Source organism: Xenopus laevis, chromosome 9_10L (assembly GCF_017654675.1).
Source record: "Xenopus laevis strain J_2021 chromosome 9_10L, Xenopus_laevis_v10.1, whole genome shotgun sequence".
NCBI lineage: Eukaryota > Metazoa > Chordata > Amphibia > Anura > Pipidae > Xenopus > Xenopus laevis.
In genome coordinates this window covers 51,040,055-51,065,352 of record NC_054387.1, presented here as the reverse complement: position 1 = coordinate 51,065,352, position 25,298 = coordinate 51,040,055, and the positions used below count along the sequence as shown (strand labels likewise).

Sequence of the window (25,298 nt, the reverse complement as noted above, 5' to 3'; positions counted from 1 at the left end):
ACATGTATAGTAAGGCAAGATGGCTGTACTTTTACATAACGAATGGGATCTTTAAATAATGGTGGCCATACACATTCAGATTTCAGCCGCTGATTCAGGTCATTTAGACAGATTCAGCAGCTTACCTGCCAGTGTACAATGCCCTCCCAGACCGACATCTAGCCAAAAGTTGTCCAGATCTGGGTCAGGCAGGTTTGATTTTCCCGCCCAACCAAGGACGACATTGGCTAGTTGATGCGGTCCTCTCCCCGTCAGCTGGTATGCCCGGCATTGTAATCCGAACATTTGGCCATAGGGCCGAACAATTGCATTCGCCCAATATCGCCAGTCGTCTGGTGGGCATATCAGGGGAAGATCCACTTGTTTTTGGGACCTTGCCAAACTAGCGGCTCTTATAGTGTATGGCCAGCTTTACAGGAATGCTCTGGCCACTAAACCACTAAAGGTGGCCCTTGTGGCAGCTCACACTCAAAGAAGGGTTAGCAACATGAGACCTTAAGATATCTTCGATATAACTACACCCTCTTTATATCTACAAAACTCAGTAAGTTGCCAACAAGTAAAGACAGGCCACAGAAATCACATGGAGGGCCACAAACATGTTTGCTTTGATTTCTCATGTACAACAGCCAATGAGTACAGACACCATGGGTTGAGGAAAATTGGGAAGATTGGAAGAGCCAGTTACGGGACATTAGCTATATTGAAGTGGTGATACTGCAATCCTCGATTTAACACATGCCATACATCTTCCTGTATAAAGAGAATGTGCTGGAAACTTAGCTTGGGGAAGACAGGAGAGCACATGGAATATGAGGATGGGTAATTCTGATTGATGCATCTGTTTAAGCATTAAGGATCCAGCAATTGACAAGGTAAATGTCCTCCCAAAATCTCAAAACTGTTTGGGAAGTTCACCTTATAATACATTTCATTCCTCACCTACAAAGCGCTGGGTGCACACCTCCCTGCTCACCATCTCCTGCCATACAGTCCACAGGCTGCCAATCAGATCTCGTGTTTCCTGACATTCTGTAAAGGTCTCCAATATATTTCCACTGGCAATTACTTCTTGGCTTCCATCCTCCTCACACTCTGACCCGTCTGCAGCCATCACTGTTTCCTTTAATAGGCAGATCTGAACGTGCGAGCTGGGGTAGAAAAAGCACAGGAACATAGGGTTATATACACAGAACTGATCTATTATAATGGGTAAAGGCAAGAGCAGCAGACATCACATAATGGGGAGCAAACACATATTTAAGACCACGGAGCCACCTTATACACAGGGAGATACTGTTGGATACTTGAGGTATAAAGGAGACATAGGATAAATGAAAAAAGCCTAATTTTGTTGGCAATTACAAGTAATATATGGTGTTGCTTTTACATGGCGTTAAAAATTAATTTTATCTTTAAAAATAGCCCCTTTCTTGGAGCTCCCTATAGATGTTCTCTGGTCCCTGTCTGTGTTTCAAATGAGGGGTGGGTGTGTCCTAACGGTCCCTGTCAGAAGCACAGTAGGAGGAGGACAGCCTTCAGGCTTCAGTTCCCTATCAGGTCTTGAAAGCTGCTGATTAGTTCCTGTCCTACAGTACAGTGAGATGAGAGCCACCAGCTTCCCTACACAGCCTGGGAATTCAGGGAGCAGGAAGTGGAAGGGAGGGATTAGTAGGGTTTTTTGCAGAATTAGTCAATAAATCAGCCTGAAAAACTACTTTATTAATTAATTATTATTATTAATTATTCTTCTATATCTAAATGAGTATAATGCACTGGTACAGTCTTATTTTTTAAGCAAAATGTCTCCTTTAACAAATCTTTGTTTTTGGGGGGGGGACCTATCAAGTACTGAGGGACACAAATCCTAAACACACACTGCATTTAAACTGGAACTTTGGATATATGGCTGGGGGTTCCTGTTAAATAGTGAGGCTGTCAAATAAGAGAGAGCACCAACTTGCTAAATATTTGGGTGAGGATATGCTGGCAGTTACTGGGGCACAGATCTATCAACTATTTGTGGGAAACCCTGACATGTATTTGGGCAACAGAATCCTGAAAGATTCTGCAGCAGTAGCGGCACAGACCTGTTGGGTGTTCCTGTCAGATACTGGGGCACAGACCTGTTGTAAATGTGGGAGGGGAGTTGTAGGAGATACTAGAGCACACACAGCTATGATATATTTCAGGGGTTTATCAGCTACTGGGGAAGATATCTGTCATATAATTGTGGGGCTCCTGTCAGTTACTGTGTCACAAACCTGTCATTTATTTGGGGGTTTCTGACACATACTGGGGTACAGACCAATCGTTCATTTGGGGATGTCAGCTATTAAAATATTGGAACACAGGCGTGTCAAGCTTCTAAAGTTCCCGTTCTGTATGCTGGGGACACAGTCCTGTAACATTACTGGGGTTGATGACAGAAACCATTAGTATAGCTCTGTACATAGCAACGGAGACTCCCCGTCAAAAAAAATGAGGGAGAGCACCAAGAGTATCGGGGAGCAAAGTGCAGACAGTATTCGGGTCGTGTGACAAGTATTAATTCCCTAAAGTAGCACCCACGTTACACACTCGGGCTGATAATTACTCACTCGCCGAATCTGCAGCTTCCGGGGTCGCTCCCACGTGATCCAGTGATCCAGCCGGCCAGCCCCGCCCTAACAGACAAAAAAAAAGGGGGGCTGGGAAGCTACGAGTCCTTGAGAGGGACAGAAAAGCTAATGAGCGAAGGGCTGAAAGTGTGACGCAGACATTGTTTTTAAAACGTTTTGTAGCAGGGGCACCTCACTTACAGTTTGTCTTCCTCACATGCCAGTGTTATCCCCAGACTCTGGGCTAACCCGTGACCCTCCTGCTAATATTGGTTGCAAATATGCGATATGACTGTGTTTCTGTAACCAGTTTAGTCTTAGTCTTAGTGTAGTGCTGGGATCTGGCAATCTGTGGGTTCTGGCAAATGCCAGAGGGGCTGCTATAAGGTGCCATAGAAAGTCAGTATTTAGTGGGCTGGTGGGGGCTGTTTGGGCCTCTCTGTACCTGAAATGCCAGGGCATTTTAATCTCCTGGTTCTGGGTACAGTGAGTGTGAGTTGTAAACTAGTACAGTAGGTGGGTGTAGGGTTGCCACCTTTGCTGATGGCTAAAGCCGAACACAGGGGGCAGGGCAGATAACATTGGGGGCGGGGCATTGATGTAGGAACAGGCATGATGACATTAGAGATGGGCACAATGATGTTGGTGGGGTTATGACACCAGGGCAAGGTTATTGCATCACTTAGATGCTACTGGCTGGATTTCTATCCAGTATTCTTAATGGTTAGGGGGTAATTTACTAAACTCCGAATGCAAAAACCGCAAAAAATGATTTTTTTTTTTTTTTATAAAATTGGACTTTTAAAAAAAATCTCAAATTTTTGAGAATTTATTAAAACCGAAGATGGAAAAGTCGAATCAGAAAATCCGGCATCTCAGACCTGTTGAGGTTGCAAATAAGTCAATGGGGAAAGTCCCAATGATTTTTTGATGTGCGCTGGGTTTTGTGCAATACCCCAAAGTTTTTGGGTAAAAAGCATAAGAAATCGGGAGTTTTCGGGTGAAAAATACAAGTAATGAGAATCTGATTTTTTTTCTGCAAAGCAAATTTTTTGGAAAATGTAATAATAAATAAGTGTAAAAAACCCAAGCGGATTTGGTCTGGGTTTGTAGCAGAAAATATTGAGATCAATTCGGACATTAATAAATAACCCCCTTAAAGTGTTGATGCCAAGTTCAAAACCACACAGGTGGCAACCCTATCTCTAGATATATTCTGCTTGATGATTAAGCCCAATCCTTTAATTACAGGTATGAGATCTATTATACAGAAATCAATTATCCAGAAAGCTCTGAAATACAGCTATGCTAATTTAGAAAAAAAAAAGAAATGAACTGTACTTGATAGTAATTAAGCCATGTTTAGGTGAGTATCTTAGTATTTAAATGCTTTTCATTTATTGGCCAGATTATTGTTCGGGTTTCATGAGGCTGAAAACCGAACAGAAAGTTCAGACCCGAACAGACCTTATAAAAACCGAACTGTTTGGGTCAAAACCGAACAGGTGGCAACCCTAGTGTCAGACCTGGTTAAACCTGGGCTTTGTGGCCTTTATTGAAACACCAACTTGTATCAATGAGACTTGAAGATGATGGACCAGGTGTATATTTATGTTGCTTTGTCAGTAAAATATTATATGTGACCCATTCCCATGTTATTCATAGAGAAGAGAGGAACATACAGGGAGTCAGAAAGGGGATAAACACTTGGAATCATCATCATTTATTTTGACCTTGCTCAAATCTGTAATGGTATTGTGACAGAATGCTCTAGCTAGAATCTCAGCCATAAAGCAGGGCAGGACTGCTGCTTACAATGGGGATTGGATAGGATCTGTGCCACTGTGACAGAATGTTCTGTTATAAAGATAGCTAGAATCTCAGCCATAAAGCAGGACAGGACTGCTGCTTACAATGGGGATCAGATAGGATCTGTGCCACTGTGACAGAATGTTCTGTTATAAAGATTGCTAGAATCTTAGCCATAAAGCAGGACAGGACTGCTGCTTACAATGGGGATCAGATAGGATCCGTGTCAGTGTGATAGAATGCTCTGTTATAAAGATAGCTAGAATCTCAGCCATAAAGCAGGGCAGGACTGCTGCTTACAATGGGGATTGGATAGGATCTGTGCCACTGTGACAGAATGCTCTGTTATAAAGATAGCTAGAATCTCAGCCATAAAGCAGGACAGGACTGCTGCTTACAATGGGGATCAGATAGGATCTGTGTCAGTGTGACAGAATGCTCTGTTATAAAGATAGCTAGAATCTCAGTCATAAAGCAGGACAGGACTGCTGCTTACAATGGGGATCGGATAGGATCTGTGCCACTGTGACAGAATGTTCTGTTATAAAGATTGCTAGAATCTTAGCCATAAAGCAGGGCAGGACTGCTGCTTACAATCGGGATCAGATAGGATCTGTGTCAGTGTGACAGAATGCTCTGTTATAAAGATAGCTAGAATCTCAGCCATAAAGCAGGACAGGACTGCTGCTTACAATGGGGATCAGATAGGATCTGTGTCACTGTGACAGAATGCTCTGTTATAAAGATAGCTAGAATCTCAGCCATAAAGCAAGGCAGGACTGCTGCTTACAATGGGTATCAGATAGGATCTGTGTCACTGTGACAGAATGCTCTGTTATAAAGATAGCTAGAATCTTAGCCATAAAGCAGAGCAGGACTGCTGCTTACAATGGGGATCGGATAGGATCTGTGCCACTGTGACAGAATGTTCTGTTATAAAGATTGCTAGAATCTTAGCCATAAAGCAGGACAGGACTGCTGCTTACAATGGGGATCGGATAGGATCTGTGTCAGTGTGACAGAATGCTCTGTTATAAAGATAGCTAGAATCTCAGTCATAAAGCAGGACAGGACTGCTGCTTACAATGGGGATCGGATAGGATCTGTGCCACTGTGACAGAATGTTCTGTTATAAAGATTGCTAGAATCTCAGCCATAAAGCAGGGCAGGACTGCTGCTTACAATCGGGATCAGATAGGATCTGTGTCAGTGTGACAGAATGCTCTGTTATAAAGATAGCTAGAATCTCAGCCATAAAGCAGGACAGGACTGCTGCTTACAATGGGGGTCGGATAGGATCTATGCCACTGTGACAGAATGTTCTGTTTTACAGATAGCTAGATTCTCAACCATAAAGCAAGGCAGGACTGCTGTTTACAATGGGCATCAGATAGGGATTTTTATTTATTTAAAACTTTTACAAAATCATGACATGTCAGAATAACAAAATATTACAATATTAACATTATTTACAAAGATAAACTAGAAGAAACATTCAAGTTCATCCAATGCTTCTCATTCACACTCAGTTTCCTGATCTCACTGATCTTAATAAATATAATTTCCCTTAAGATTTTTCTTATGATTTGATCTATTGAGTCATTGTCTTTCCCCAGAGATTTCATGCATCTCTAAGACCAAAGATCATACCGAATCACAGATAAGACAGACATGATAAATACTGTCTCCTAGTTGAAGCGCTGTTTCTATGAACAATCCCATAGACTCTCTCAATAGTCATTGGCCCATATATTATAAATACCCTGAAGACCCCAATACCTCCCTCATTTAAGCGGTTTGATACACAACAACCCACCAAAAAGTGTTCCTAACTCTCCTCTACCCCATACCCCCAGGGACACTCCCTATTTACAGGAACATATAACTTGTTCTGCAGTGATAGCCAGGCATTATCAAACAGCTTCGCAGGGTGTTTTGCACTGTTTAAATATTTTAGTATCTCCTCCAGGCTCTTGCTGGTACATTCCCATATGGCCAATGGGACAGTAACGAAAGACGTAATTACCTGACATAGATTTGTTTCCTCTGGGTCAATGTGATCTCTGCTACCCCAGTGCCCCATCTCTTTATTAGCTTAAGTGCATGGGCAATGTGTGGTGGGAAATAGCTCTGTCTTACACGGCCAGTCCATGATAAAAGACGATGCCCAAGACCTGATACAACATTCCCACAGGGAGCTTGTTCATTGAGTCAGACCCCCAAAGTTAAACTTTAGGAACATGACACCAAAGAAGGGCGATAGGGTCTGTACCACTGTGCTCTGTTATACAAATAGCTAGAATCTCAGCCAGATAGAATCTCATCTAGAATTTGTGCCATTGTGACAAATGCTCTGTTATAAAGATAGCTAGAATCTCAGCCATAAAGCAGGACAGGACTGCTGCTTACAATGGGTATCAGATAGGATCTGTGTCACTGTGACAGAATGCTGTTATAAAGATAGCTAGAATCTCATCCATAAAGCAGGGCAGGACTGCTGCTTACAATGGGGATTGGATAGGATCTGTGTCACTGTGACAGAATGCTCTGTTATAAAGATAGCTAGAATCTCAGCCATAAAGCAGGGAAGGACTACTGCTTACAATGGGCATCAGATACAGGGGCAATCCGTGGGCTGCTGCCACCTGAGGCAGCAACCCTGATGCCGCCCCCTGCTTAAAAGTTTAGCGTCTGAGGGGGTCAAAAGGGGCTGCATCGCTAGTACATTGTGCGCGTACTGCGCTTTCTGCAATAGCAGAGCGAATTTCCGGTTTAAAAACCGGAAATTCGGCTCTTAAAGTTACAGGAGGCGGCTTTTTGCCGCTCCTTGTAACTGGCCGTTCACTGCTGCCTGAGGCAAGGTGCTCACCTTGCCTCATAGCAGGAACGGCCCTGCCTCTGTATAAAGATCACTAGCATCTCAGCCATAAAGCAGGACAGGACTGCTGCTTACAATGGGTATCCGATAAGATCTGTGTCACTGTGACAGAATGCTCTGTTATAAAGATAGCTAGAATCTCAGCCATAAAGCAGGACAGAACTGCTGCTTACAATGGGTATCCGATAAGATCTGTGTCACTGTGACAGAATGCTCTGTTATAAAGATAGCTAGAATCTCAGCCATAAAGCAGGACAGAACTGCTGCTTACAATGGGTATCAGATAGAATCTGTGTCACTGTGACAGAATGCTTTGTTATAAAGATAGCTAGAATCTCAGCCATAAAGCAGGACAGAACTGCTGCTTACAATGGGTATCAGATAGAATCTGTGTCACTGTGACAGAATGCTTTGTTATAAAGATAGCTAGAATCTCAGCCATAAAGCAGGACGGGACTGCTGCTTACAATGGGTATCAGATAGAATCTGTGTCACTGTGACAGAATGCTTTGTTATAAAGATAGCTAGAATCTCAGCCATAAAGCAGGACAGGACTGCTGCTTACAATGGGGATCAGATAGGATCTGTGTCACTGTGACAGAATTTCCCAGCTCTGTTATTTTATATAGGATTTTTACACATTGTTTATCAAGTTCAGCCTTTCATAAATACAGCATGCAACCAAAAAAGTGAACAGAGAACTGTAAAATGTCCCTCTGGCAAACTATGCTGAGCTCTATAATTGTCATTCAATAAATACACTGAAATGCACTTATGGCTTCTTGGTCTAAATTATCACCAGCCCAGTAATACTAGAGTGCGCCTTGGGTAAAATCCCTAAGCAAGTGCATAACAATATCACAAGGTTTCTGTGTACTGTGTAGCTCTTGGTATTAATATGCCTGATTTGTGTCTTTTAAAATAATGGTGTACACTGTTCATGGCTGAATTAAGCTCAGCTCAGGGGAATAGCTACGCTGCCATAGTTTTATCTAGGGATGCACCGAATCCAGGATTCGGTTCGGCCAGGATTCGCCCTTTTTCAGCAGGATTCGGCCGAATCCTTCTGCATGGCCAAACCGAATCTGAATTTGCATATGGAAATTAGGGTCAGGGAGGGAAGTCGCGTGACTTTTTAATTTTTTTTTTACCCTTCCCACTCCTAATTTGCATATGCAAATTCGATTCGGTATTCATCCTTCGTGAAGGATTCGGGGGGTCGGCCGAATCCAAACTAGTGGATTCGGTGCATCCCTAGTTTTATCCTATCTCCCTGTACAGGCTTTGAGCAAGCTTAAAGTGGACCTGTCGCCCAGACACAAAAAGCTGTATAATAAAAGTCCTTTTCAAATAAAAACATGAAATCCAATTTCTATATTTTATTAAAGCATTCATAGCTGTTGTAAGCTCATTTAAACATCTCAGCTGCCAATCAAATACTGTCTACCCTCCTCTATGCCTTAAGCTGGCCATAGACGCAAAGATCTGATTGTATGAATCGAGTGTGGAGAGTCCCGACATTTTCGATCCGGCGGAGATCGGTCGTTTGGTCGAAAATTTCTGTCGGCTGCCGATAATATCTCTGCGTGTATTGCCGATCGTGTGATTTTCAGTGGGAGTCTGTCACTAGCTTTGTCAGACATAACTATCGTACGATTGCTGTCAGGGGCAGAACATTGGCTGATCTGTTCTTTAACTAATCTGACTGGTAAGACTTTGATCTGAATGGTTAGTGGCCGGTCGGGAGATGGGGAAGTCCGATTATACGGTGATTCGTACGATCGGATGTTTGCATCTATGGCCAGCTTTAGATATTACAATTACTTTCACTCTCCATTCAGCACTCCGTAGGTGTCACTGCCCTCCACACATTCCCCTATTCTCTTCACTGTTAATTTGTGTAGCCAGTGCATGGGGAAGGACATTGTCTCTTCCATTTTGGTGCACAAACAAGATTTTGACATGATGCAAGGTTTGCCTTAAAGGGGACATTTTATATAACGCTCATCTTTTTTTATGTTATTGTTCCTTTCTTACAATATGTAGTGATGTAGAAATAAAACAGTTTTTAAAGCATATTACCTCGTAAAAATGCCGTTATATCAGAGCTGCACAGAGATGTTACTCGTCTGCGTCTATGCTGAAATGAGGAGTGGGCGTGTCTCTTCTTTCTCCCACAGGAAATTGTTATCACACTGAATGACAGGCTGAACACATACAGCAGGGAAAGCCCCTCCCAGGTTCCTGCCCGTGACTCTCACCAGCCTGCAAACATGCTGATTCTCCCTGTATCTAACCTTCTACTGATCCTGCACACTGTTATTTATTTTTATCATATTAGAGAAAAACATCTGCAGGTTTGGTTTATCTCTAACTTCCTGCAACGAACTAAAGAATCAGCATATTATTTGATGCAGATGAACCCAAGTAAATGGTCCATGTTTTCTGCAAGTGCTACACTCATTTGATGAATTGCACCCATTAAAAAAATTAAAAGGCTTTTATTTATTTTCATATGTGCTGTACATATGGGAGGACGGTAGCAGATTGTGTAGGTGGCGATTGGGGGAGGTGAATGGGGAAGGGACAGAATGCAGTCGGGAGAAGAACGTGGCCAATGAACAGGGGAGGCAAGCGGGAAGGTGATTAGGACACGTGATGACGAGGCAGCCAGGGCAGGACTAAGAGGGACCGACGTATACGGAACGCATTTTAGGACATCCATCGGCTAAATACCCGTCCTTCCTGCGATGTCCTATGCCTTCTGAATGGCGCATTGAGTGCTTTTACCGTCACTCATCATCCAAATCTGCACTCACACCTCCGTCCTGTACCCTCCCTTCTCAGCCGTCAGCCATGCTAACTCCGCCCTCAGCCTTCCGACCTATGGGGCAAATTCACTAAGATGCGAAGTTGCGCCAGCGCTCCGCAAATTTACCAAAAAATAGAAGTTGCGCTCAGGGGTAGCGTAAGGTTGCGAAGTTGCGCTAGCGTTGTTTCGCTATGTAAAGCGAAGTTACGCTAGCGAAGGCTAATTTGCATACGGTGCCAAATTCAAATTTCAATGGAGGAATACGTATCAGCACTACAAATGCCAAGAAAACCTTCAAATCATCAAATAAAAATTTTATTTTGCCCTACACATGTGCCCACTGTCTAGGTAAGTTGCCATGAGTCAGGAAATGTAGGGGGGAAGGAGGGGAGCCCCAAAAAATGTTTCGATCTTTTTCAGCCTATCACCCATAATGTAGAAAACACGCCAGCGTTTTTTGGGACTTAGAAAAAATTTTGACTTTTTTTGAAACAATCCCTATCTACTCTATTGCGCTTCGCCAGGTCTGAGGTGGCGAAGGAAGTCTAGCGTAAAAGGTAGCGTTCAGTACACTGCGCAAGTTAGTGAATTTGCGTAGTTACGTCGCTAGCGAAAATTCGCCTGGCGTAAGGGTGCGAAGTAACACTAGCGAAACTACGCCAGCGTTCGTTAGTGAATTTGCGCAGTAAAATGCCAAACGCTAGCGAATTAACGTTAGCGTTCGGCGCTTAGTGAATTTGCCCCTATGTCTTTTGCCCTCAGTCTTCCGCCTTCAGGCTTCCGCCGACTGTCTGCTGAAAAGAGAGATCTGAAGCCTGAGGGCTGAAAACTGAAGGCTGAGGGCGGAAGACTGAGGGCAAAAGACTTAGGGCGGAAGGCTGAGGGCGGAGTTAGCATGGCTGACGGCTGAGAAGGGAGGGTACAGGACGGAGGTGTGAGTGCAGATTTGGACGATGGGTGACGGTAAAAGCACTCGATGCGCCATTCAGAAGGCATAGGACATCGCAGGAAGGACGGGTATTTAGCCGCAGGATGTCCTAAAATGCGTTCCGTAGACGTAAGCAAAAAAGTGCCTCCCACATCTGCCCGCCCAATCCTTCCAAAGTGGATATGCTGTTGCTTCTGGCTTTGGAACGGCCGTCGGCCGCTGAGAGATATGGAGAGGAGCCTTGGACCAGAAGTATGTTAAAGGGGTGGGCTAAGTGATGTTTTTTGAATTTGTGATATAAATTTGACCAGAAATGTGCAAAAGTAAAAATGTATTCTTCTATTTATGTTCATTAGCATATTTTAGTGCACTCTGACATTTTATGGTATATGTCCCCTTTAACAGTGTCCACAAAATGGCTCCTGCCTGCTTGTTATAATTATAAATTCCCAGACTGAAGGAAACAAGATTCAAATAATTTATATAGTGTAATTAAAGTTCAATGTGCTTGACTTATGTGATAAAATAGGATTCTGAATATTTTTTTTGGGTGACGGGTCCCCTTTAAGGGACTGTTCCTGCTAAATTGTGCTCATTACAGGGGAGTTCCTATGCTGACATAATATAATGACCTCAATATTGCAGTGTAATAGCACATTCATGGGGAGGTGTCACCCCTTGACATAAGGTATTGAAAGCAAAGAAAGACTGATATAATTCTGTTACCAATTATGATTTCTATGAGACTTATACAAAAAGAAAATTTAAAAAAAACAGTCTTAGTTTGCATTTAAACCAATCATTTGCTAATAAAAAGTCCAACTGGGGGGTAGGTAGTACAATGAATGTCCAATCACATTTTGATTTGATCACAAACTATCCAAAATGGCCCTCATAAGGCTTAATGAACTGGCCTGGAAGTCAGACCCAAAGTGGTTCCAGTTGTTGAGGGAATGGAACAGCTGGTATAGCAGGGATCGGGTCTCGAACCCAGGAGCTTTGGGGATCTTCCTGTGATAGCTTGAGAAGAAAGCCATTCCCTGGGCTCCAAACATCTCCCCTATGGACAGATCATACTCAGAGTGGCCGTAGAAGGACCCCGGGTCGAACAGAAGGGGGCCCGACTCGTCCTCAGCTACATTGGCTTCCCATAAATCCCCATGGAGCAGAGATGGAATAATCAGTGTGTCTTTAAATGCCTTGTGCAGCTTTATCTAGGGTAGGAAGAAAAGAGATGGTCTGAGCCCGAGTAAAATTACCTACCAATATAAAGTGGGTCCAATGCCCAAACCAGACTGGCACATGGTACATTACTGTCTTTGTGTTTCTACATCTCGACCTACCCATTGACTGCCTCAATGTAACCCACGGCCCTACCTGCAGCTCCGTCCAGAGGCTTTGCACTGCCCTGTCCCCGTAGTTTTTCTCAATAAGATCCAGCTGCGGTTTCAATCTCTGACGGGCAAAGAAGTTCACCCAGTCATCTTGCCAGTCGTTCACCTGGGTACAGAGAGTGATCAAGCTGTTACACGTGGCCACAATTCCACTTGATTTATTTCCCCTTAAAGGAGAACTAAACCCTAAATATGAATATGGCTGAAACTGCCATATTTTATATACTGAACTTATTGCACCAGCCTAAAGTTTCAGCTTGTCAATAGCAGCAATGATCCAGGACTTCAAACTTGTCACAGGGGGTCACCATCTTGGAAAGTGCCTGCGACACTCACATGCTCAGTGGGCTCTGAGCAGCTGTTGAGAAGCTAAGCTTAGGGGTTGTCACTTATTATCCAGCAGAAAATGAGGTTGGTCTGTAATATAAGCTGATACTACATGTCTGATTATTAAATTCTGATACTTCTGATACACTGGTTTCTGTGCTACCATGTAGTAATTATCTGTATTAATTACTAATCAGCCTTATATTGTGATATTTCTAATGTATGTGTACTGTATATTGTGAGTGGGTCCCTAAGCTCAGTAAGTGACAGCAGCACAGAGCATGTGCAGTGAATTAGCAGAAAAGAAGATGGGGAGCTACTGGGGCATCTTTGGAGACACAGATCTTTACTGCTAAATGGCTGTGGTTGCCTTGGGCTGATACAGAAGCACAAAACATAATGTACAATATTTCTAACTACTTCTTTAGTTAGGCTTTAGTTCTCCTTTAACCTGATCACTGTCACAGTGAAAATAATGCCCCCATACCAACCAACCAACCAGGGAAATGGCACATTTTAGCTCTATTATTATCATCATCCTGTGTTTAGTTAGCACCAACATATTCGATTTTTTGCCATTCACCAGGTCACACCCAGTTATTCACAGACACACCAATAATCAATCGAACTCTATATTTATAGTATGTCTGCCTTTTATCCCTCACACATACTATAAGAAACTGTAACGGATAGCCAACTGGGGCATAACTAAAGATCCCCAGACTGCCCCCACCATCCACACTCTCGGGCCCCATGTTCTTACCCATCTCTGTGCAATAGCTATAGAAATCCGCCCATCCATGTTCCCTACACTCCCTGAACAGCAATATAAATACACGAATGAGGGATAACAGGATGGATGGAGGGGTATCAGTGGGTCCCCACTCTCTCTTCAGGCCCCCCTCACAGCTGTTGTGGTACAGCCCCAATACCAACCTGTGGGATATACCCGCAGCAAGTCATGGTGTGGAAGCCAAACTTATCCACTGCCTGGTTCCTTTCACCTGCAAAGTACAAAATAGATTGGTCAACAGTCTTTATTTCTATAGTGTTGGCAAGTGGTGCCTCGGATCTTACCAATGGTTCCCTTTTGTCTCTGGCTCTTCCTCTTCAGCAATATGTTGTGCAGATGCAGGTCGGCTAGTTGCTCTCCCAGTTTCTCAGCAAACCTATTGGGCAAGTCAGAAACTTTGCATAGATTTCATTGAACCAAAAGATTAAAAAAAAAACACTGCAGAGAATTACAGTTTCTTTGTTTAATGAAATTGTGTATTTTCCATTACCTGCCTATGCTTCTCATCTGGAGATACTCTAAAATCAGCAGCCCCCCTCCGCTTGGTAGATCAGCCATAGCAATGGGTTCCGGAACACGCACTGTGGCAGTCTCCTTGATGCCCTTCAGACTTGCTACTTCGCCAGTGAACATTATTGTGGCCTGTAAAGTGGGTGATTTGATCACATGTCGGTTCAACGCAAGTATCTGTCACTCATTTCTATAAAATAACCTGTATAGACCCCACTATAACACAAGATGAGAGCATGTTTAGATCTTAAGCTCTTTTGGGCAGGGCCTTTAATCCCTCTTGCATTGGTTATTTGTGTTTTTGTGTGTTTTCCTGTAATGTATAAACCCATTTGTTGGCATTTATAAATACAAGTTAATAATTTAGCATATTGGTATTTACCTAGACCTACCCCTAAAAGATTATTATTGCAGCCTAGTTGCCGTTGAAGCACTGCAACAGCCTGATATGACTTAATTGAGTTAATTGTCATTGTTCCCCTTTATTGACATATTGTTTCATAACTTATTAGTATGGGGTCCCTTGATTCCTGATGGCAGCCCTGCTAGAGAAAAAGAGACTGGCTGTGCCTTTCCCCAGCAATAAGTATGTGTCATTGGAGGAAGAGGTATTATATATAGCAGGACTAATACAATGGAGCAGGACTAATACAATGGATCACTGACATTTTAAAGGAGAACTAAACCTTAAAAATGAATACGGCTAAATAGGCCAAATTTTATATACCGTATATACTCGAGTATAAGCCGAGCCCCCAAAGTATGCTGAAAAACTCTACCTCGGCTTATACTCGGGTCAAGCGCAAAAACGGTCGCCGGCGTCCAAGAATAGTCTCCAAGAATGGTCGCCGGCATTCAAAAATGAGATGTCGGCACCTCCAATGAGAGGAGAAACCCTAAATTTTTTGATTGAAACTTACCAGAAGCTGCTGCATTTCTCACCCTCGGCTTATACTCGAGTCAATAAGCTTTCCCAGTTTTTGGAGGTAAAATTAGGTACCTCGGCTTATACTCGGGACGGCTTATACTCGAGTATATATGGTAGTGAACCTATTGCACTAGCCAAAGGGTTCAGCATCTCTATAACAGTAATGATCCAGGCCTTCACAGGAGTTTCCCATTTCGGATATTGTTAGGCGTGTCTGCGACCCTAAGGTTAGGGGTCTTTGCAAATTATGAAGCAGACAATTAGGTTTGCCTGTCCTATAAGTTGATGCTACAGGGCTGATGATTGCATTCTGATGTTAATCGTGATGGTTTTACAGCTGTCATGTACCAACAATCTGAATTATTTACTAGGCAGCCTTATACAGTGTTTTGATAGCGACAGCAGCACAGAGCATGTACAGTGAATCAGCAGGAATAAGATGGGGAGGGTACCTTTAGAGACACAGATCTTCACTGCTAAAGGGTTGTAGTTGCCTTTGGCTGGTATAGAAGCCGAAAACATAATGTACAATATTTCTACCCTGCTGCTTTAGTTAAGCTTTAGTTCTCCTTTAAGGGACCCACTGCACAAGAAAAGCGAGGCCCAAAAGCTACATTGCAAAGCTTTCATGGGGGGGAGTTTGTTTCCGGGTACTCGTGCCGCTGTCTTTACGTCCTTACTGGCAATGCTATGCTTCATAACTGGGATGCTGGGGGTCAGACTGGGGAGACACCGGAGACTGGAGGGTCGCAGTGCAGAAACCCCTAATTAACAGAAAAAACATTTGATTCTGTCAAATAATGGCTTCTGAAATTACAGACCCCCCCTTTCCCCACACACACACATTTTTATCTTGAATTACAGTGAAAAAATGACCTGTGCCCCGCAGTTGATCTTTACAAACACACGTCCCTGGTCAGTGTCGTAGCTCAGTGCTTGGCTAATGAAGCCCCCCTGGTTGTGCCCGGCCAGGGAAAGGATGGAGGTCTTCAGCACTTTCCTTAATTGCTCTTCCAGCTCCAGGAGTCCCACAACATCGGCCTTCAGCAGAAGCATCCTCTGTGGCAACAAAACGGAATCCCTGTGAGCTGCAAGATACGGATTAAATTCTCAGTCCTAAAAATAAGTTGGGACTGGCATCCCCCAAATGTCAACAATCATGTTATTTACTAATAACTGTCAGCTGTGCCAGGTGCATCTCTGCCAATCTGTTTACACTGTGTTTGCGTGCGTGAAGATTGTTGCAGATACTAAGTGCCACCTGCCCAAACAAAAACAATTGAGAGTAGTGATGTGCAGGCTGACTTAGAAATGTGCTCCTGATAATCCTGCGCTAAGATTGTCCTACTACAAGTAACCCATTTGGTGGGAGCAAAAGCAATGGTTTTAAAAAGCCCATGGGTTGGATGGCTATATCAGGCACCTTACTCCACTCATTCCTCAGGGGTGAATATAATGATACATAAAAGTGTTCCTTTTCAATAACATCTTATAAAGATGGCAGGTTTCTATTCATCCATGGAACTTCACTATTAACTTCACTCTTTGATAAATTTACCCCTGTGCTGCTTGTTCTGCTTCAGTCTACAGAGCAGCAATTTTTCAGACCTGACAGTATCCCTTTTATCTCTTTAACAGACACAGATATAAAATCTGCACAACCTGCCCTAATTTTTCTCTCAGGGTGATGGAAACAAACAAGCAGGTTCTGCAATATTCCCTTCAGTGGATTAACTGGTTTATCAGAGGAATGTAACTGAACAGCCAAAAAAATAGTTGGGGTGTTTAAAAAAAAAAACAGAGATCTAAATAACAGAGCCCCAAAAGTATTCCATGACATATTAATGGGAAGAAATTGGGGCACTTACCAGCCATACCCAGAGCCACAGTCCTGCATGCAGTGAGACTTGGATCAGTCTGAGTCCCTCCTGTACTGGTGTCTCCTCCCATAGGAGTTTTTTACCTCTCCAGGTGCTAATTATATGTAACAAAGGAGTTTAGTAAATGATCCACAAGATGAAGACCCCTGGTGTTCCCTGCAGATTGGATTTGCTTTGGATACAGTGGGGTGATGGGTGCTTAAATGAATTAGCAGACAATAGTTAATGCCCAGAAGTGATCTTTTTTAAGGTAAAATGTAAAAACAAGGGGAACTGAACAAAGAACAATTCAGTCTAACAATCTGACCAGTAATAAATGACATTATCCCCCAGTGGGTTTCAATTGCCAAGATGGGAACAGTCTTCTCATGCAGGGGGAACACATGGCAAAAGGGTGGCTAAACAGTATATCTAGGCTGATCATATGAATGGCCACCATTCTGTTGTTACATCAGTTTGGACCAACAGCCAAAATCAGCAGAACTCCAGCAGCCCCTTGTCACTTGCTCATCTACCATTGCACCATACTCTCACCGACATGATACTACACATATGAATACAATTGTTATATACCAATTCTTCTCAGAAAAGGAATAAAGCCCTAAAGGACCAGCCAAATTCATGAGCTGTGCCTTGTGATGTGCCATTACTGGGGGGAAAATAGCTGTCCTGTCCATTGTGCTTAGGGTTGCCACCTGCCCGGTATTTTACCGGCCTGGCCGGTAAAAATGATGGCTAATCCCAATGTTATTAATAGGGAAAAAAGTTAAATATATAGGAAGCCCGGTATTTTTTTCCAGAAAAGGTGGCAACCCTAATTGTGCACTGAGACCTCCTATTCCATACCATGGGTGACAGCAATGGCACCCTTCCATTATCAGAACACTGACAGACCCAATATATGGCAGGTTTAACATTACTTATAAGAGACTGGTTGGTAAATATTGACCTACTCTGCTGCCAAAGATTTATCGGATCAGCTGAACCCACGAGATCATCTATCCCTCCTGTTTTCTCAGCTAAAATTTACATTGTGTCTGGGACAATTTGAACGCAGTGACTTAACATGGTATCAACTGCTGTGTCACCTGCTCTCCAGGGCCCAAAAAAGTATGTCAAAAAAATACTCTATGATACAAATGGTTTGTGCAGCCCCAAGTCCCTCGACTGACAGATTTGAGTCTCCCTATGCTGGTTCTGTAAACCTGGTCAGATTGTTGGAGCCCACCACAATGGGAGATGGGTTAACATGGGATTAGGGTATTCTCTAAACCTGCACTCTTCTTGCATGATCTCCACTTTTCTCTTCTGTAACTCTTCATCAGTTCCATAGTTTTTCTTCTGTCTTACTCTACCCCATATTTTTTATACCATTTTTTTAGTTACCCATTATTTCTGATACGCTTGCAGCATTTCACTTCCTTTACATTGCTCCCCACTTCTCAATCTTCTTTTACTCTCCCTATCTTTCCTACACTGTCTTTCTCTTCTACTAGTTTTCATTTTATTCTCTCTCTTCCTTTCCGTCTGTCCTGTTCCATCAGTTTGAGACCTATGACACACATAACGTTCCTCTGCCGGCAGAAAAACACTTGAGAAGACTCAGGGCCATATGTCTATATACAAACAGCACATTTGGGACAATAGCATTATTAACATTTTCGAGGATAAATTGACCCCTGTCTAAACGGCAAGTCAGATCACTGAGGCACAAGTCACTTATAAAAGATGTGCAAATGTTGATGCCATGAGGCTACATATACAGCGGAAGCACACTCTGTGATTGGTTAAGGTGGCCGTGTAAAACATTGAATGATTTTGGTGACCTTGGGGGTCATGTATGACTGTAAGTGCAGTGCACAAAGTATAATTTTGAACTCAAATGACTATATATTTTTTAGTCATGATGCCAGAGTAAATGAAGGAAGGCCATGAAGGAAAATGTTATTAAGATTTTCAGTGTCAGGATTGCAACAGTCAGCATTAAAATTACGTTTTTGTGTGATTCTTTTGGTGCAAGTCTATGGTGCCCATTGATGCAACCCACTGTGAGAACACTGGAATTACACATCAACTGAGGGCATGGGGCCTTCGTCTGATGCAGAAGCACTTCTCAATCCCATACTGTGTATTTCGTGAATGATTTTGGGGATGGCCTGATGATAGCCTAATGGAGTTTTGATTTTAGGCAAAAACAGAGCTGCAGATGTTTCTCATGCTCCAATCTCAGATACACCCAACTAGATGGAATAGATCTCCCCTTTAATAGAGGTACTATTTGAAAGCCAGGGGCTTTGGGGATTTTTGCGTGATAGGTGGCGTAAAATGAACTCCCAAACCCCCCCAAACATGCCATCTATGGCCAGTTGAAGTTCTGAGTGGCCATAGAAAGAGGCTGGGTCAAAAAGTTCAGGCCCTGTTTCAAGCTCTCCCACATTTCCACCCCATAGGTGTCCATGAATAAGTGCTGGCACAATCTCCATGTCAACAAACAGATAAAATGAGAGACCATTGCGATGCACTGACATGTGTAATACCAGGAGATCTCTCCACCATAACAGACCATGCAAGGTACCAGATATTGCCCATGTAACAGAACATAATGTTATAATGATGCAATTATAATGTTATAACATTATTTATATATGACATAGTGCTCTTTCAGCATCTATTTTGATAGATCTTGCATTCAAACATAAGTGCCCTCCCTGTAACACAAATCAGATGATGGTGCTGTTCTGCTGCAATCACATGGCGAAAACTAGACAGAAGCTATTTCAAGCAAATACATTTAACTTCTTGAATAGAAAAGGAGGCTGCTTGTTGCCTCTTAAGAGGACGAGATTACACTGCCCACCTGTATCTGTGACTAAAGATCTTTGGCCTCTCTGTCCCCAGTCATTTTTTCCACCATGTCCATTTGGGGCTGATACGCTGGCAGCCAAAGAAAGTGACCCAGTCATCATGCAAGCCATTCACCTGTCGGGAGTTTTATCTATCAGTGAGAGAGATCTGCAAGGGACTTAATTTTCAAGGCACACTATAGATAAGAAACAAGGGGAGATGTTTTTTTGCCAGAAAAGTAGTGACCATTGGTCTACCTGAGGTATGTAGCCACAGCAGGTCACTGCATGGAAGCCAAATTTATTTACATACTGGATCTCAGACTGTCTGTGGCCTTTCCCTTAAAGGGATACTGTCATGGGAAAACATGTTTTTTTCAAAATGAATCACTTAATAGTGCTGCTCCAGCAGAATTCTGCACTGAAATCCATTTTTCAAAAGAGCAAACAGATTTTGTTTTATTCAATTTTGAAATATGACTTGGGGCTAGACATTTTGTCAATTTCCCAGCTGCCTCCAGTCATGTGACTTGTGCTCTAATAAACTTCAATCACTCTTTACTGCTGTACTGCAAGTTGGAGTAATATCACCCCCTCCCTCCCCCCCCCCCAGCAGCCTAACAACAGAACAATGAGAAGGTAAGGTAGATAGCAGCTCCCTAACACAAGATAACAGCTGCCTGGTAGATATCAGAACAGCACTTAATAGTAAAAGTCAAGTCCCACTGAGACACATTCAGTTACATTGAGTAGGAGAAATAACAGCCTGCCAGAAAGTAATTCCATCCTAAAGTGCAGGCATGACTTGACTTGGGGCAGCTGGGAAACTGACAAAATGTCTAGCCCCATTTCAGATTTCAAAATTGAATATAAAAAAATCTGTTTGCTCTTTTAAAAAATGGATTTCAGTGCAGAATTTTGCTGGAGCAGCACTATTAACTGATGTGTTTTGGGAAAAAACATGTTTTCCCATGACAGTATCCCTTTAAGAATCATAATGAAGAAACAAAATTAGAAGAGGTGGTAAAAAGCACAGAGTAAAGCTAAAGACAGACAGGATATCATACTGTGACTGAAGTCTAGGACTGGGCAACTCCAACCTGTATGTGCTGTAAGTGCAGCAAATGTCCTAGATTTTTCCCAGATATATTTTGTGTGTCTCTGTGACCTTTCCCCAATAGCCTTAGCTCTTATCCCTGTCAGTTTTTTTTATTTGCCTGCAAAACCACATTCCTTGGGCAGCTTCTCCCTAGCCTTTGGTTATGAAGGTGTAGGTCCGCCAACTGCTCTCCCAGCTTTGCAGAATTTCTAAAGAGAAACAGCCAATTGCTTGTTAGCATCTTTATACAAGAGAGGGAATAACAGCAGCAGTCTACATTACATTTCACTGGAGCATCTTTTTTCCAAGGTTCACCACACACATAGAGAAAAATTAAGGCACTAGAATCTGGTCAATGTTGAATATAATAACAGAAAAGGCAAGGCTATCCAAGGCTATCCAGCACTAATCCACAGGGCCGAAAATAAGGTAAAAAATAAATTTTTATTGGTCAAAGTTAAAAATGTACATACATCTCCTAGGGCCCTATGCATTTCATACCTCTAGGGTACTTAATCATGGGCCCATGATTAAGTACCCTAGAGGTACTCAAGAGGTTATATAATTTGGTTTTCCGATCCCCAGAGTCTGGGGCTGATGCACCAGGACCACATGATCAACTTAGTGAGTTATTCATATTTGTGATTTATACTAGTATTCTGGAGCACCTTCTTCCTTTTGCAACAATGTTGAATATCCACCAGCTGATCCTAAAGTACAAGAAAAGACAATTTCATAGGTTAAAGTGGTGCTGGTAAGGAGACCTATGTGCCTAAAGTGCTTTTGTGTTCTAGGCCTAAAGGTCCCCATACATGGATAGATCCGCTCGTTTGGCGATGTCGCCAAACGAGCGGATCTCCCTCCGATATGCCCACCTTGAGGTGGGCAATATCGGGCAGATCCGATCGTGGGCCCTAGGGCCCAACGATCGGATCCTAGCATTCTCAAACGGGCGGTCGGATCGCGGGACCGCATCAACGAACAGATGCGGCCGCGATCCGACGGGATTTTTAAACCCATCCGATCGAGATCTGGCCGACTTTCGGCCAGATCTCGATCGGGGAAGCCCGTCGGGGGCCCCCATACACGGGCCAATAAGCTGCCGACACAGTCTGTCGGCAGCTTTTATCGGCCCGTGTATGGCCACCTTTATACAAGTGACCCTTTTGTCCCTAGAGTGATAGATTATATGTCTGTAGAAATAAGCCAAATCAACAGGACTTGCTGTGTTTTTTACCTTGAAGACAAATCAACAGTCATCCAACTGGCTTTCTCAATTCAGAATAACTCTCTATTCAGAATAACTCTCCATTTGTTCCATAGTGTTATTCTGAATTGAGAAAGCCAGTTGGATGACTGAAACGTCTTCAAGGAAAAAAACACAGCAAGTCCAGTTTGACTTATTTCCACAGATATACCATGACCTGGATGAATGAGAATCTTCACAAAGATAGATTATATGGTGCTTTAGGTAGACTTCTTATGTCCAGGTGGTCCATGACCAACAAAGTACCTCCTGCTGGATTGCCAATAACTTTGATGGGCTTGGGAACTCTGACGGTTTCAGTTTGCAGGATGGCTTCCAGGCTTGCCATCTCACCCAAGAACATCTGTTTTGCCTAAGAAGGAACCTAACCGCCTGGTCAATATAATTTGAAAACAGGACAGCAATATAAAAATGAAGTCATATGACTTAATAGGCATTTAAACCAGCACAAATGTTGCTTGCTTACTTACCATTCTTTATGAATAGTGCTACAATGCAAGTTTCTGTAAACAAGACTGTATGACATGGATGGTTTTAGTTCCACCTAGGTTATGTAATGAAGACTGGCACTCCTTAATTTTTTTTAATTTTTATTTACCAATCCCTTCCAAGCTGACCATCAAATATACATGCAGAGCAGTTTTCCCAGCTCCTGCAGCCATTCAGCAGCACAGGGGTTAAGAGGTTTCACCAATCAGAACTCTCTATGTGAATAAGATTCATCTACTATCTGTTGCTGGTTCATCTACTAGCTGTGCTGGGCTACAAAGGGCCAGGGATACTACAACACTGGAGCTCTAGTTTTATCTTCCAAATTCAACTACATTATAATCTTAGTATGGTACATCTAGTACCTAGTCAAATAACTCAACTAATGATGATAATAAAAGTCCTCTAAGGATAAATACACAGATTTGGTAGAGCACCTTGGCCGACTTTGACCATACTGTATCTGGGCATAAACGGGCAGTTAGGGGCCTTTCAGAATCTGGAGAATCGAGGATTATCAGTCTTGATGGATAATTTCTGTTGGTTGCCTGAAAAGAAGATGCAGCTCCTTGTACAGTAATCCAATGAGCCTGCAGACCAACTAGTTAGGGTGGGCTCCATACATGGCCACTGTAATGTCAAACATAGCAGAAATTTGCAGATTGGGAAATAACATCTGGTCAGAATTCGCACTGAAGTCAAAGAATGCTACGTGGAAAAATGGTAATGGGCAGTTCCCTAAATGTTACAGGTTTCTTTCTTGTACATAACCCAGCTTAAGGCAACAAATTTATATACAATATATCTCTGCGGAAGTTGTCTGGATGTTGTGGTACCCCTGATACCCAGTGCACAAACTGACTGATTTCCCAGTGTATCCTGAAAGTAAAAGTGGCCATATACTCAGGCAGCATATTTTTCCCAAACACGGGGGCCCTCCTGAAAGTCTGCCTGACCAATATCTGGCTGAAATCTGCAAGATATCTATTTGGCAGGTTAGAAAATCCCATTGGATAAGGGCATCATCCCGGTTTTGCTATGGTCCTCTACTGACAGGTCCACAGTATGATTTGATGGGTCTAGATGGGTGCCAAATTGAGCAAAGATGAAATTGTTTGGCTGCCATCCTAAGAGGTTGCTATGAACCTATACAGGGACACCACACATATAAACTGCTGAAGAGGCCAATCCATCCCTCCGGGGCAACAGAAACATAAGGATAATGATCAGATGAAAGTGACTGCAGCTGAATCATACATTGGTCATTAACTCCTGTAACCACTGATTGCTGTAGTGTCTATCACACAGAGATGGGAGTTACTGTATAAAGTCTAAGGAAAAATAATAAAATCAGACTGCAAAAAGTGACACATTCTCTAGGGGGTGCTCTTGGCACACTAATTGCTATAATTGGTTATATCCCCTTTCCTTCCTGGTGCTGAGATTGTGATTATAGGTTCATATACTCTCCTGAAGGTTATTCATCCATATTATTCACATGAAATATTCTTTCATCAGAACAAACCAGACCTTTTTAAATGGGTATGAAAAAGAAAAGGTGGAGCTTGTGCAAATTTCTCAATATAGACACAATGAAGTTGATTTTCAGTACTTTTGTTACAATTTAGAAACATACATTAATTGCAAAGATATTTATTACATTTGGGCCTCAAATATGTTAAAGATCAGAGGTTATGCATTTATTATCTGACCAAATAAAACTGTTATGCACCAATATACATAGGGTCAGCTTCATGTCTGTGGTTAAAAATCGCACCGATAATAATTGTGTTCACCATTTGTCCTGTTTTTATACTGCACCAACGCAGCACCAACGCAGCAGGACACAGGTAGCTGACAAATGCACATTGTTAAATGGAGGTAGGACATCATAAATAGCCAAATTAAAGGGGATCTTCACCCAAAAACAATTGCTTTGCAATTGGCTTCTGTGACAGGAGTCAGAACCAGCAGTGCAGAGAACCAGCAGTGCAGAGAACAGCCAGACAGGCAAAACTTTTGAATGCAATTATTTACAAATGTCTTCAAAACCATTGGAAATGTTTAAAAAATGTGTACTGGAGTGTTCTTAGAATGAGATTAGGCGGAGATCCCCTTCATGGTTCAAGCAGAGAAGTTGCACTGGGGACACAACTCTATGTGCATCACGCTGAAGCTGCAATAACATGGACAAGGTATTAGATCTCCTATCGCAGCCTGAAACCATTTATCATCATCATTCATCCTTGCACATTAAGTTGTTTCTCTTCCCCCTACAGTGACTGGTGTTTCAGAATGCTGCATCTGTTATTCTTAAATGCCTCGATCTTAGCCCGAGACACTACAGAACTGAAACAGGTATAACCAACCATCCTCTCTGATTCCTGTTTGGGAATTCTGCATTCTAGGCTTTATGTTTTTGGGTTTTTTTTTCAGTTGATGACTACTAACTGCATATCTTGGCTGATCCAGATCAATGCTGGCATTCCCATATCCCATGTAGTGACTAAGATTTAGGGATGCACCGAATCCAGAATCCAGTTCGGAATTCGGCCAAGATTCTGCTTTTTTTAGCTGGATTCGGATTCAGCTGAATCTAAGTGCCTGGCCGAACTGAATCTGAATCCAAAAAATCACATGTGCCTGGCTAAACTGAATCTGAATCCAAAAAATCACATGTGCCTGGCTAAACTGAATCTGAATCCAAAAAAATCACATGTGCCTGGCTAAACTGAATCTGA

At 42.6% G+C, this 25,298-nt stretch overlaps 2 protein-coding genes and 1 pseudogene across 6 annotated transcripts in view; all 3 read right to left on the bottom strand.

The window, feature by feature from the left end:
• tbcd.L (tubulin folding cofactor D L homeolog) overlaps positions 1 to 10,058 on the bottom strand; it is a 111,570-nt gene extending 101,512 nt beyond the window's left edge. Inside the window, exons 1-3 of one of the 2 annotated variants that reach the window (XM_041577035.1) lie at positions 9,370 to 10,058; positions 2,601 to 2,707; positions 943 to 1,151 (exon numbers count right to left, since the gene is read on the bottom strand). In XM_041577035.1, coding sequence (XP_041432969.1) covers positions 943 to 1,114 — 172 coding nt within the window. In that variant the 5' untranslated portion in view covers positions 1,115 to 1,151; positions 2,601 to 2,707; positions 9,370 to 10,058. The remainder of the gene's footprint in view (positions 1 to 942; positions 1,152 to 2,600; positions 2,708 to 9,369) is intronic. The other variant, XM_018235446.2, reaches the window with a different exon arrangement.
• Positions 10,059 to 11,351: 1,293 nt separating this feature from the next.
• Positions 11,352 to 16,986, bottom strand: fn3k.L (fructosamine 3 kinase L homeolog). 4 transcript variants are annotated; one of them, XM_018234647.2, is made up of 7 exons: positions 16,848 to 16,977; positions 15,856 to 16,038; positions 14,032 to 14,183; positions 13,826 to 13,917; positions 13,685 to 13,752; positions 12,405 to 12,527; positions 11,352 to 12,241 (listed from the first exon to the last, which is right to left on the bottom strand). In XM_018234647.2, exons 2-7 carry the CDS (start codon positions 16,033 to 16,035, stop codon positions 11,897 to 11,899), a joined length of 960 nt encoding a protein of 319 aa, XP_018090136.1. In that variant the 5' UTR covers positions 16,036 to 16,038; positions 16,848 to 16,977; the 3' UTR covers positions 11,352 to 11,896.
• A 1,372-nt stretch (positions 16,987 to 18,358) lies between these two features.
• LOC108701815 lies at positions 18,359 to 24,801 on the bottom strand (annotated as a pseudogene).
• Positions 24,802 to 25,298: the final 497 nt, after the last annotated feature.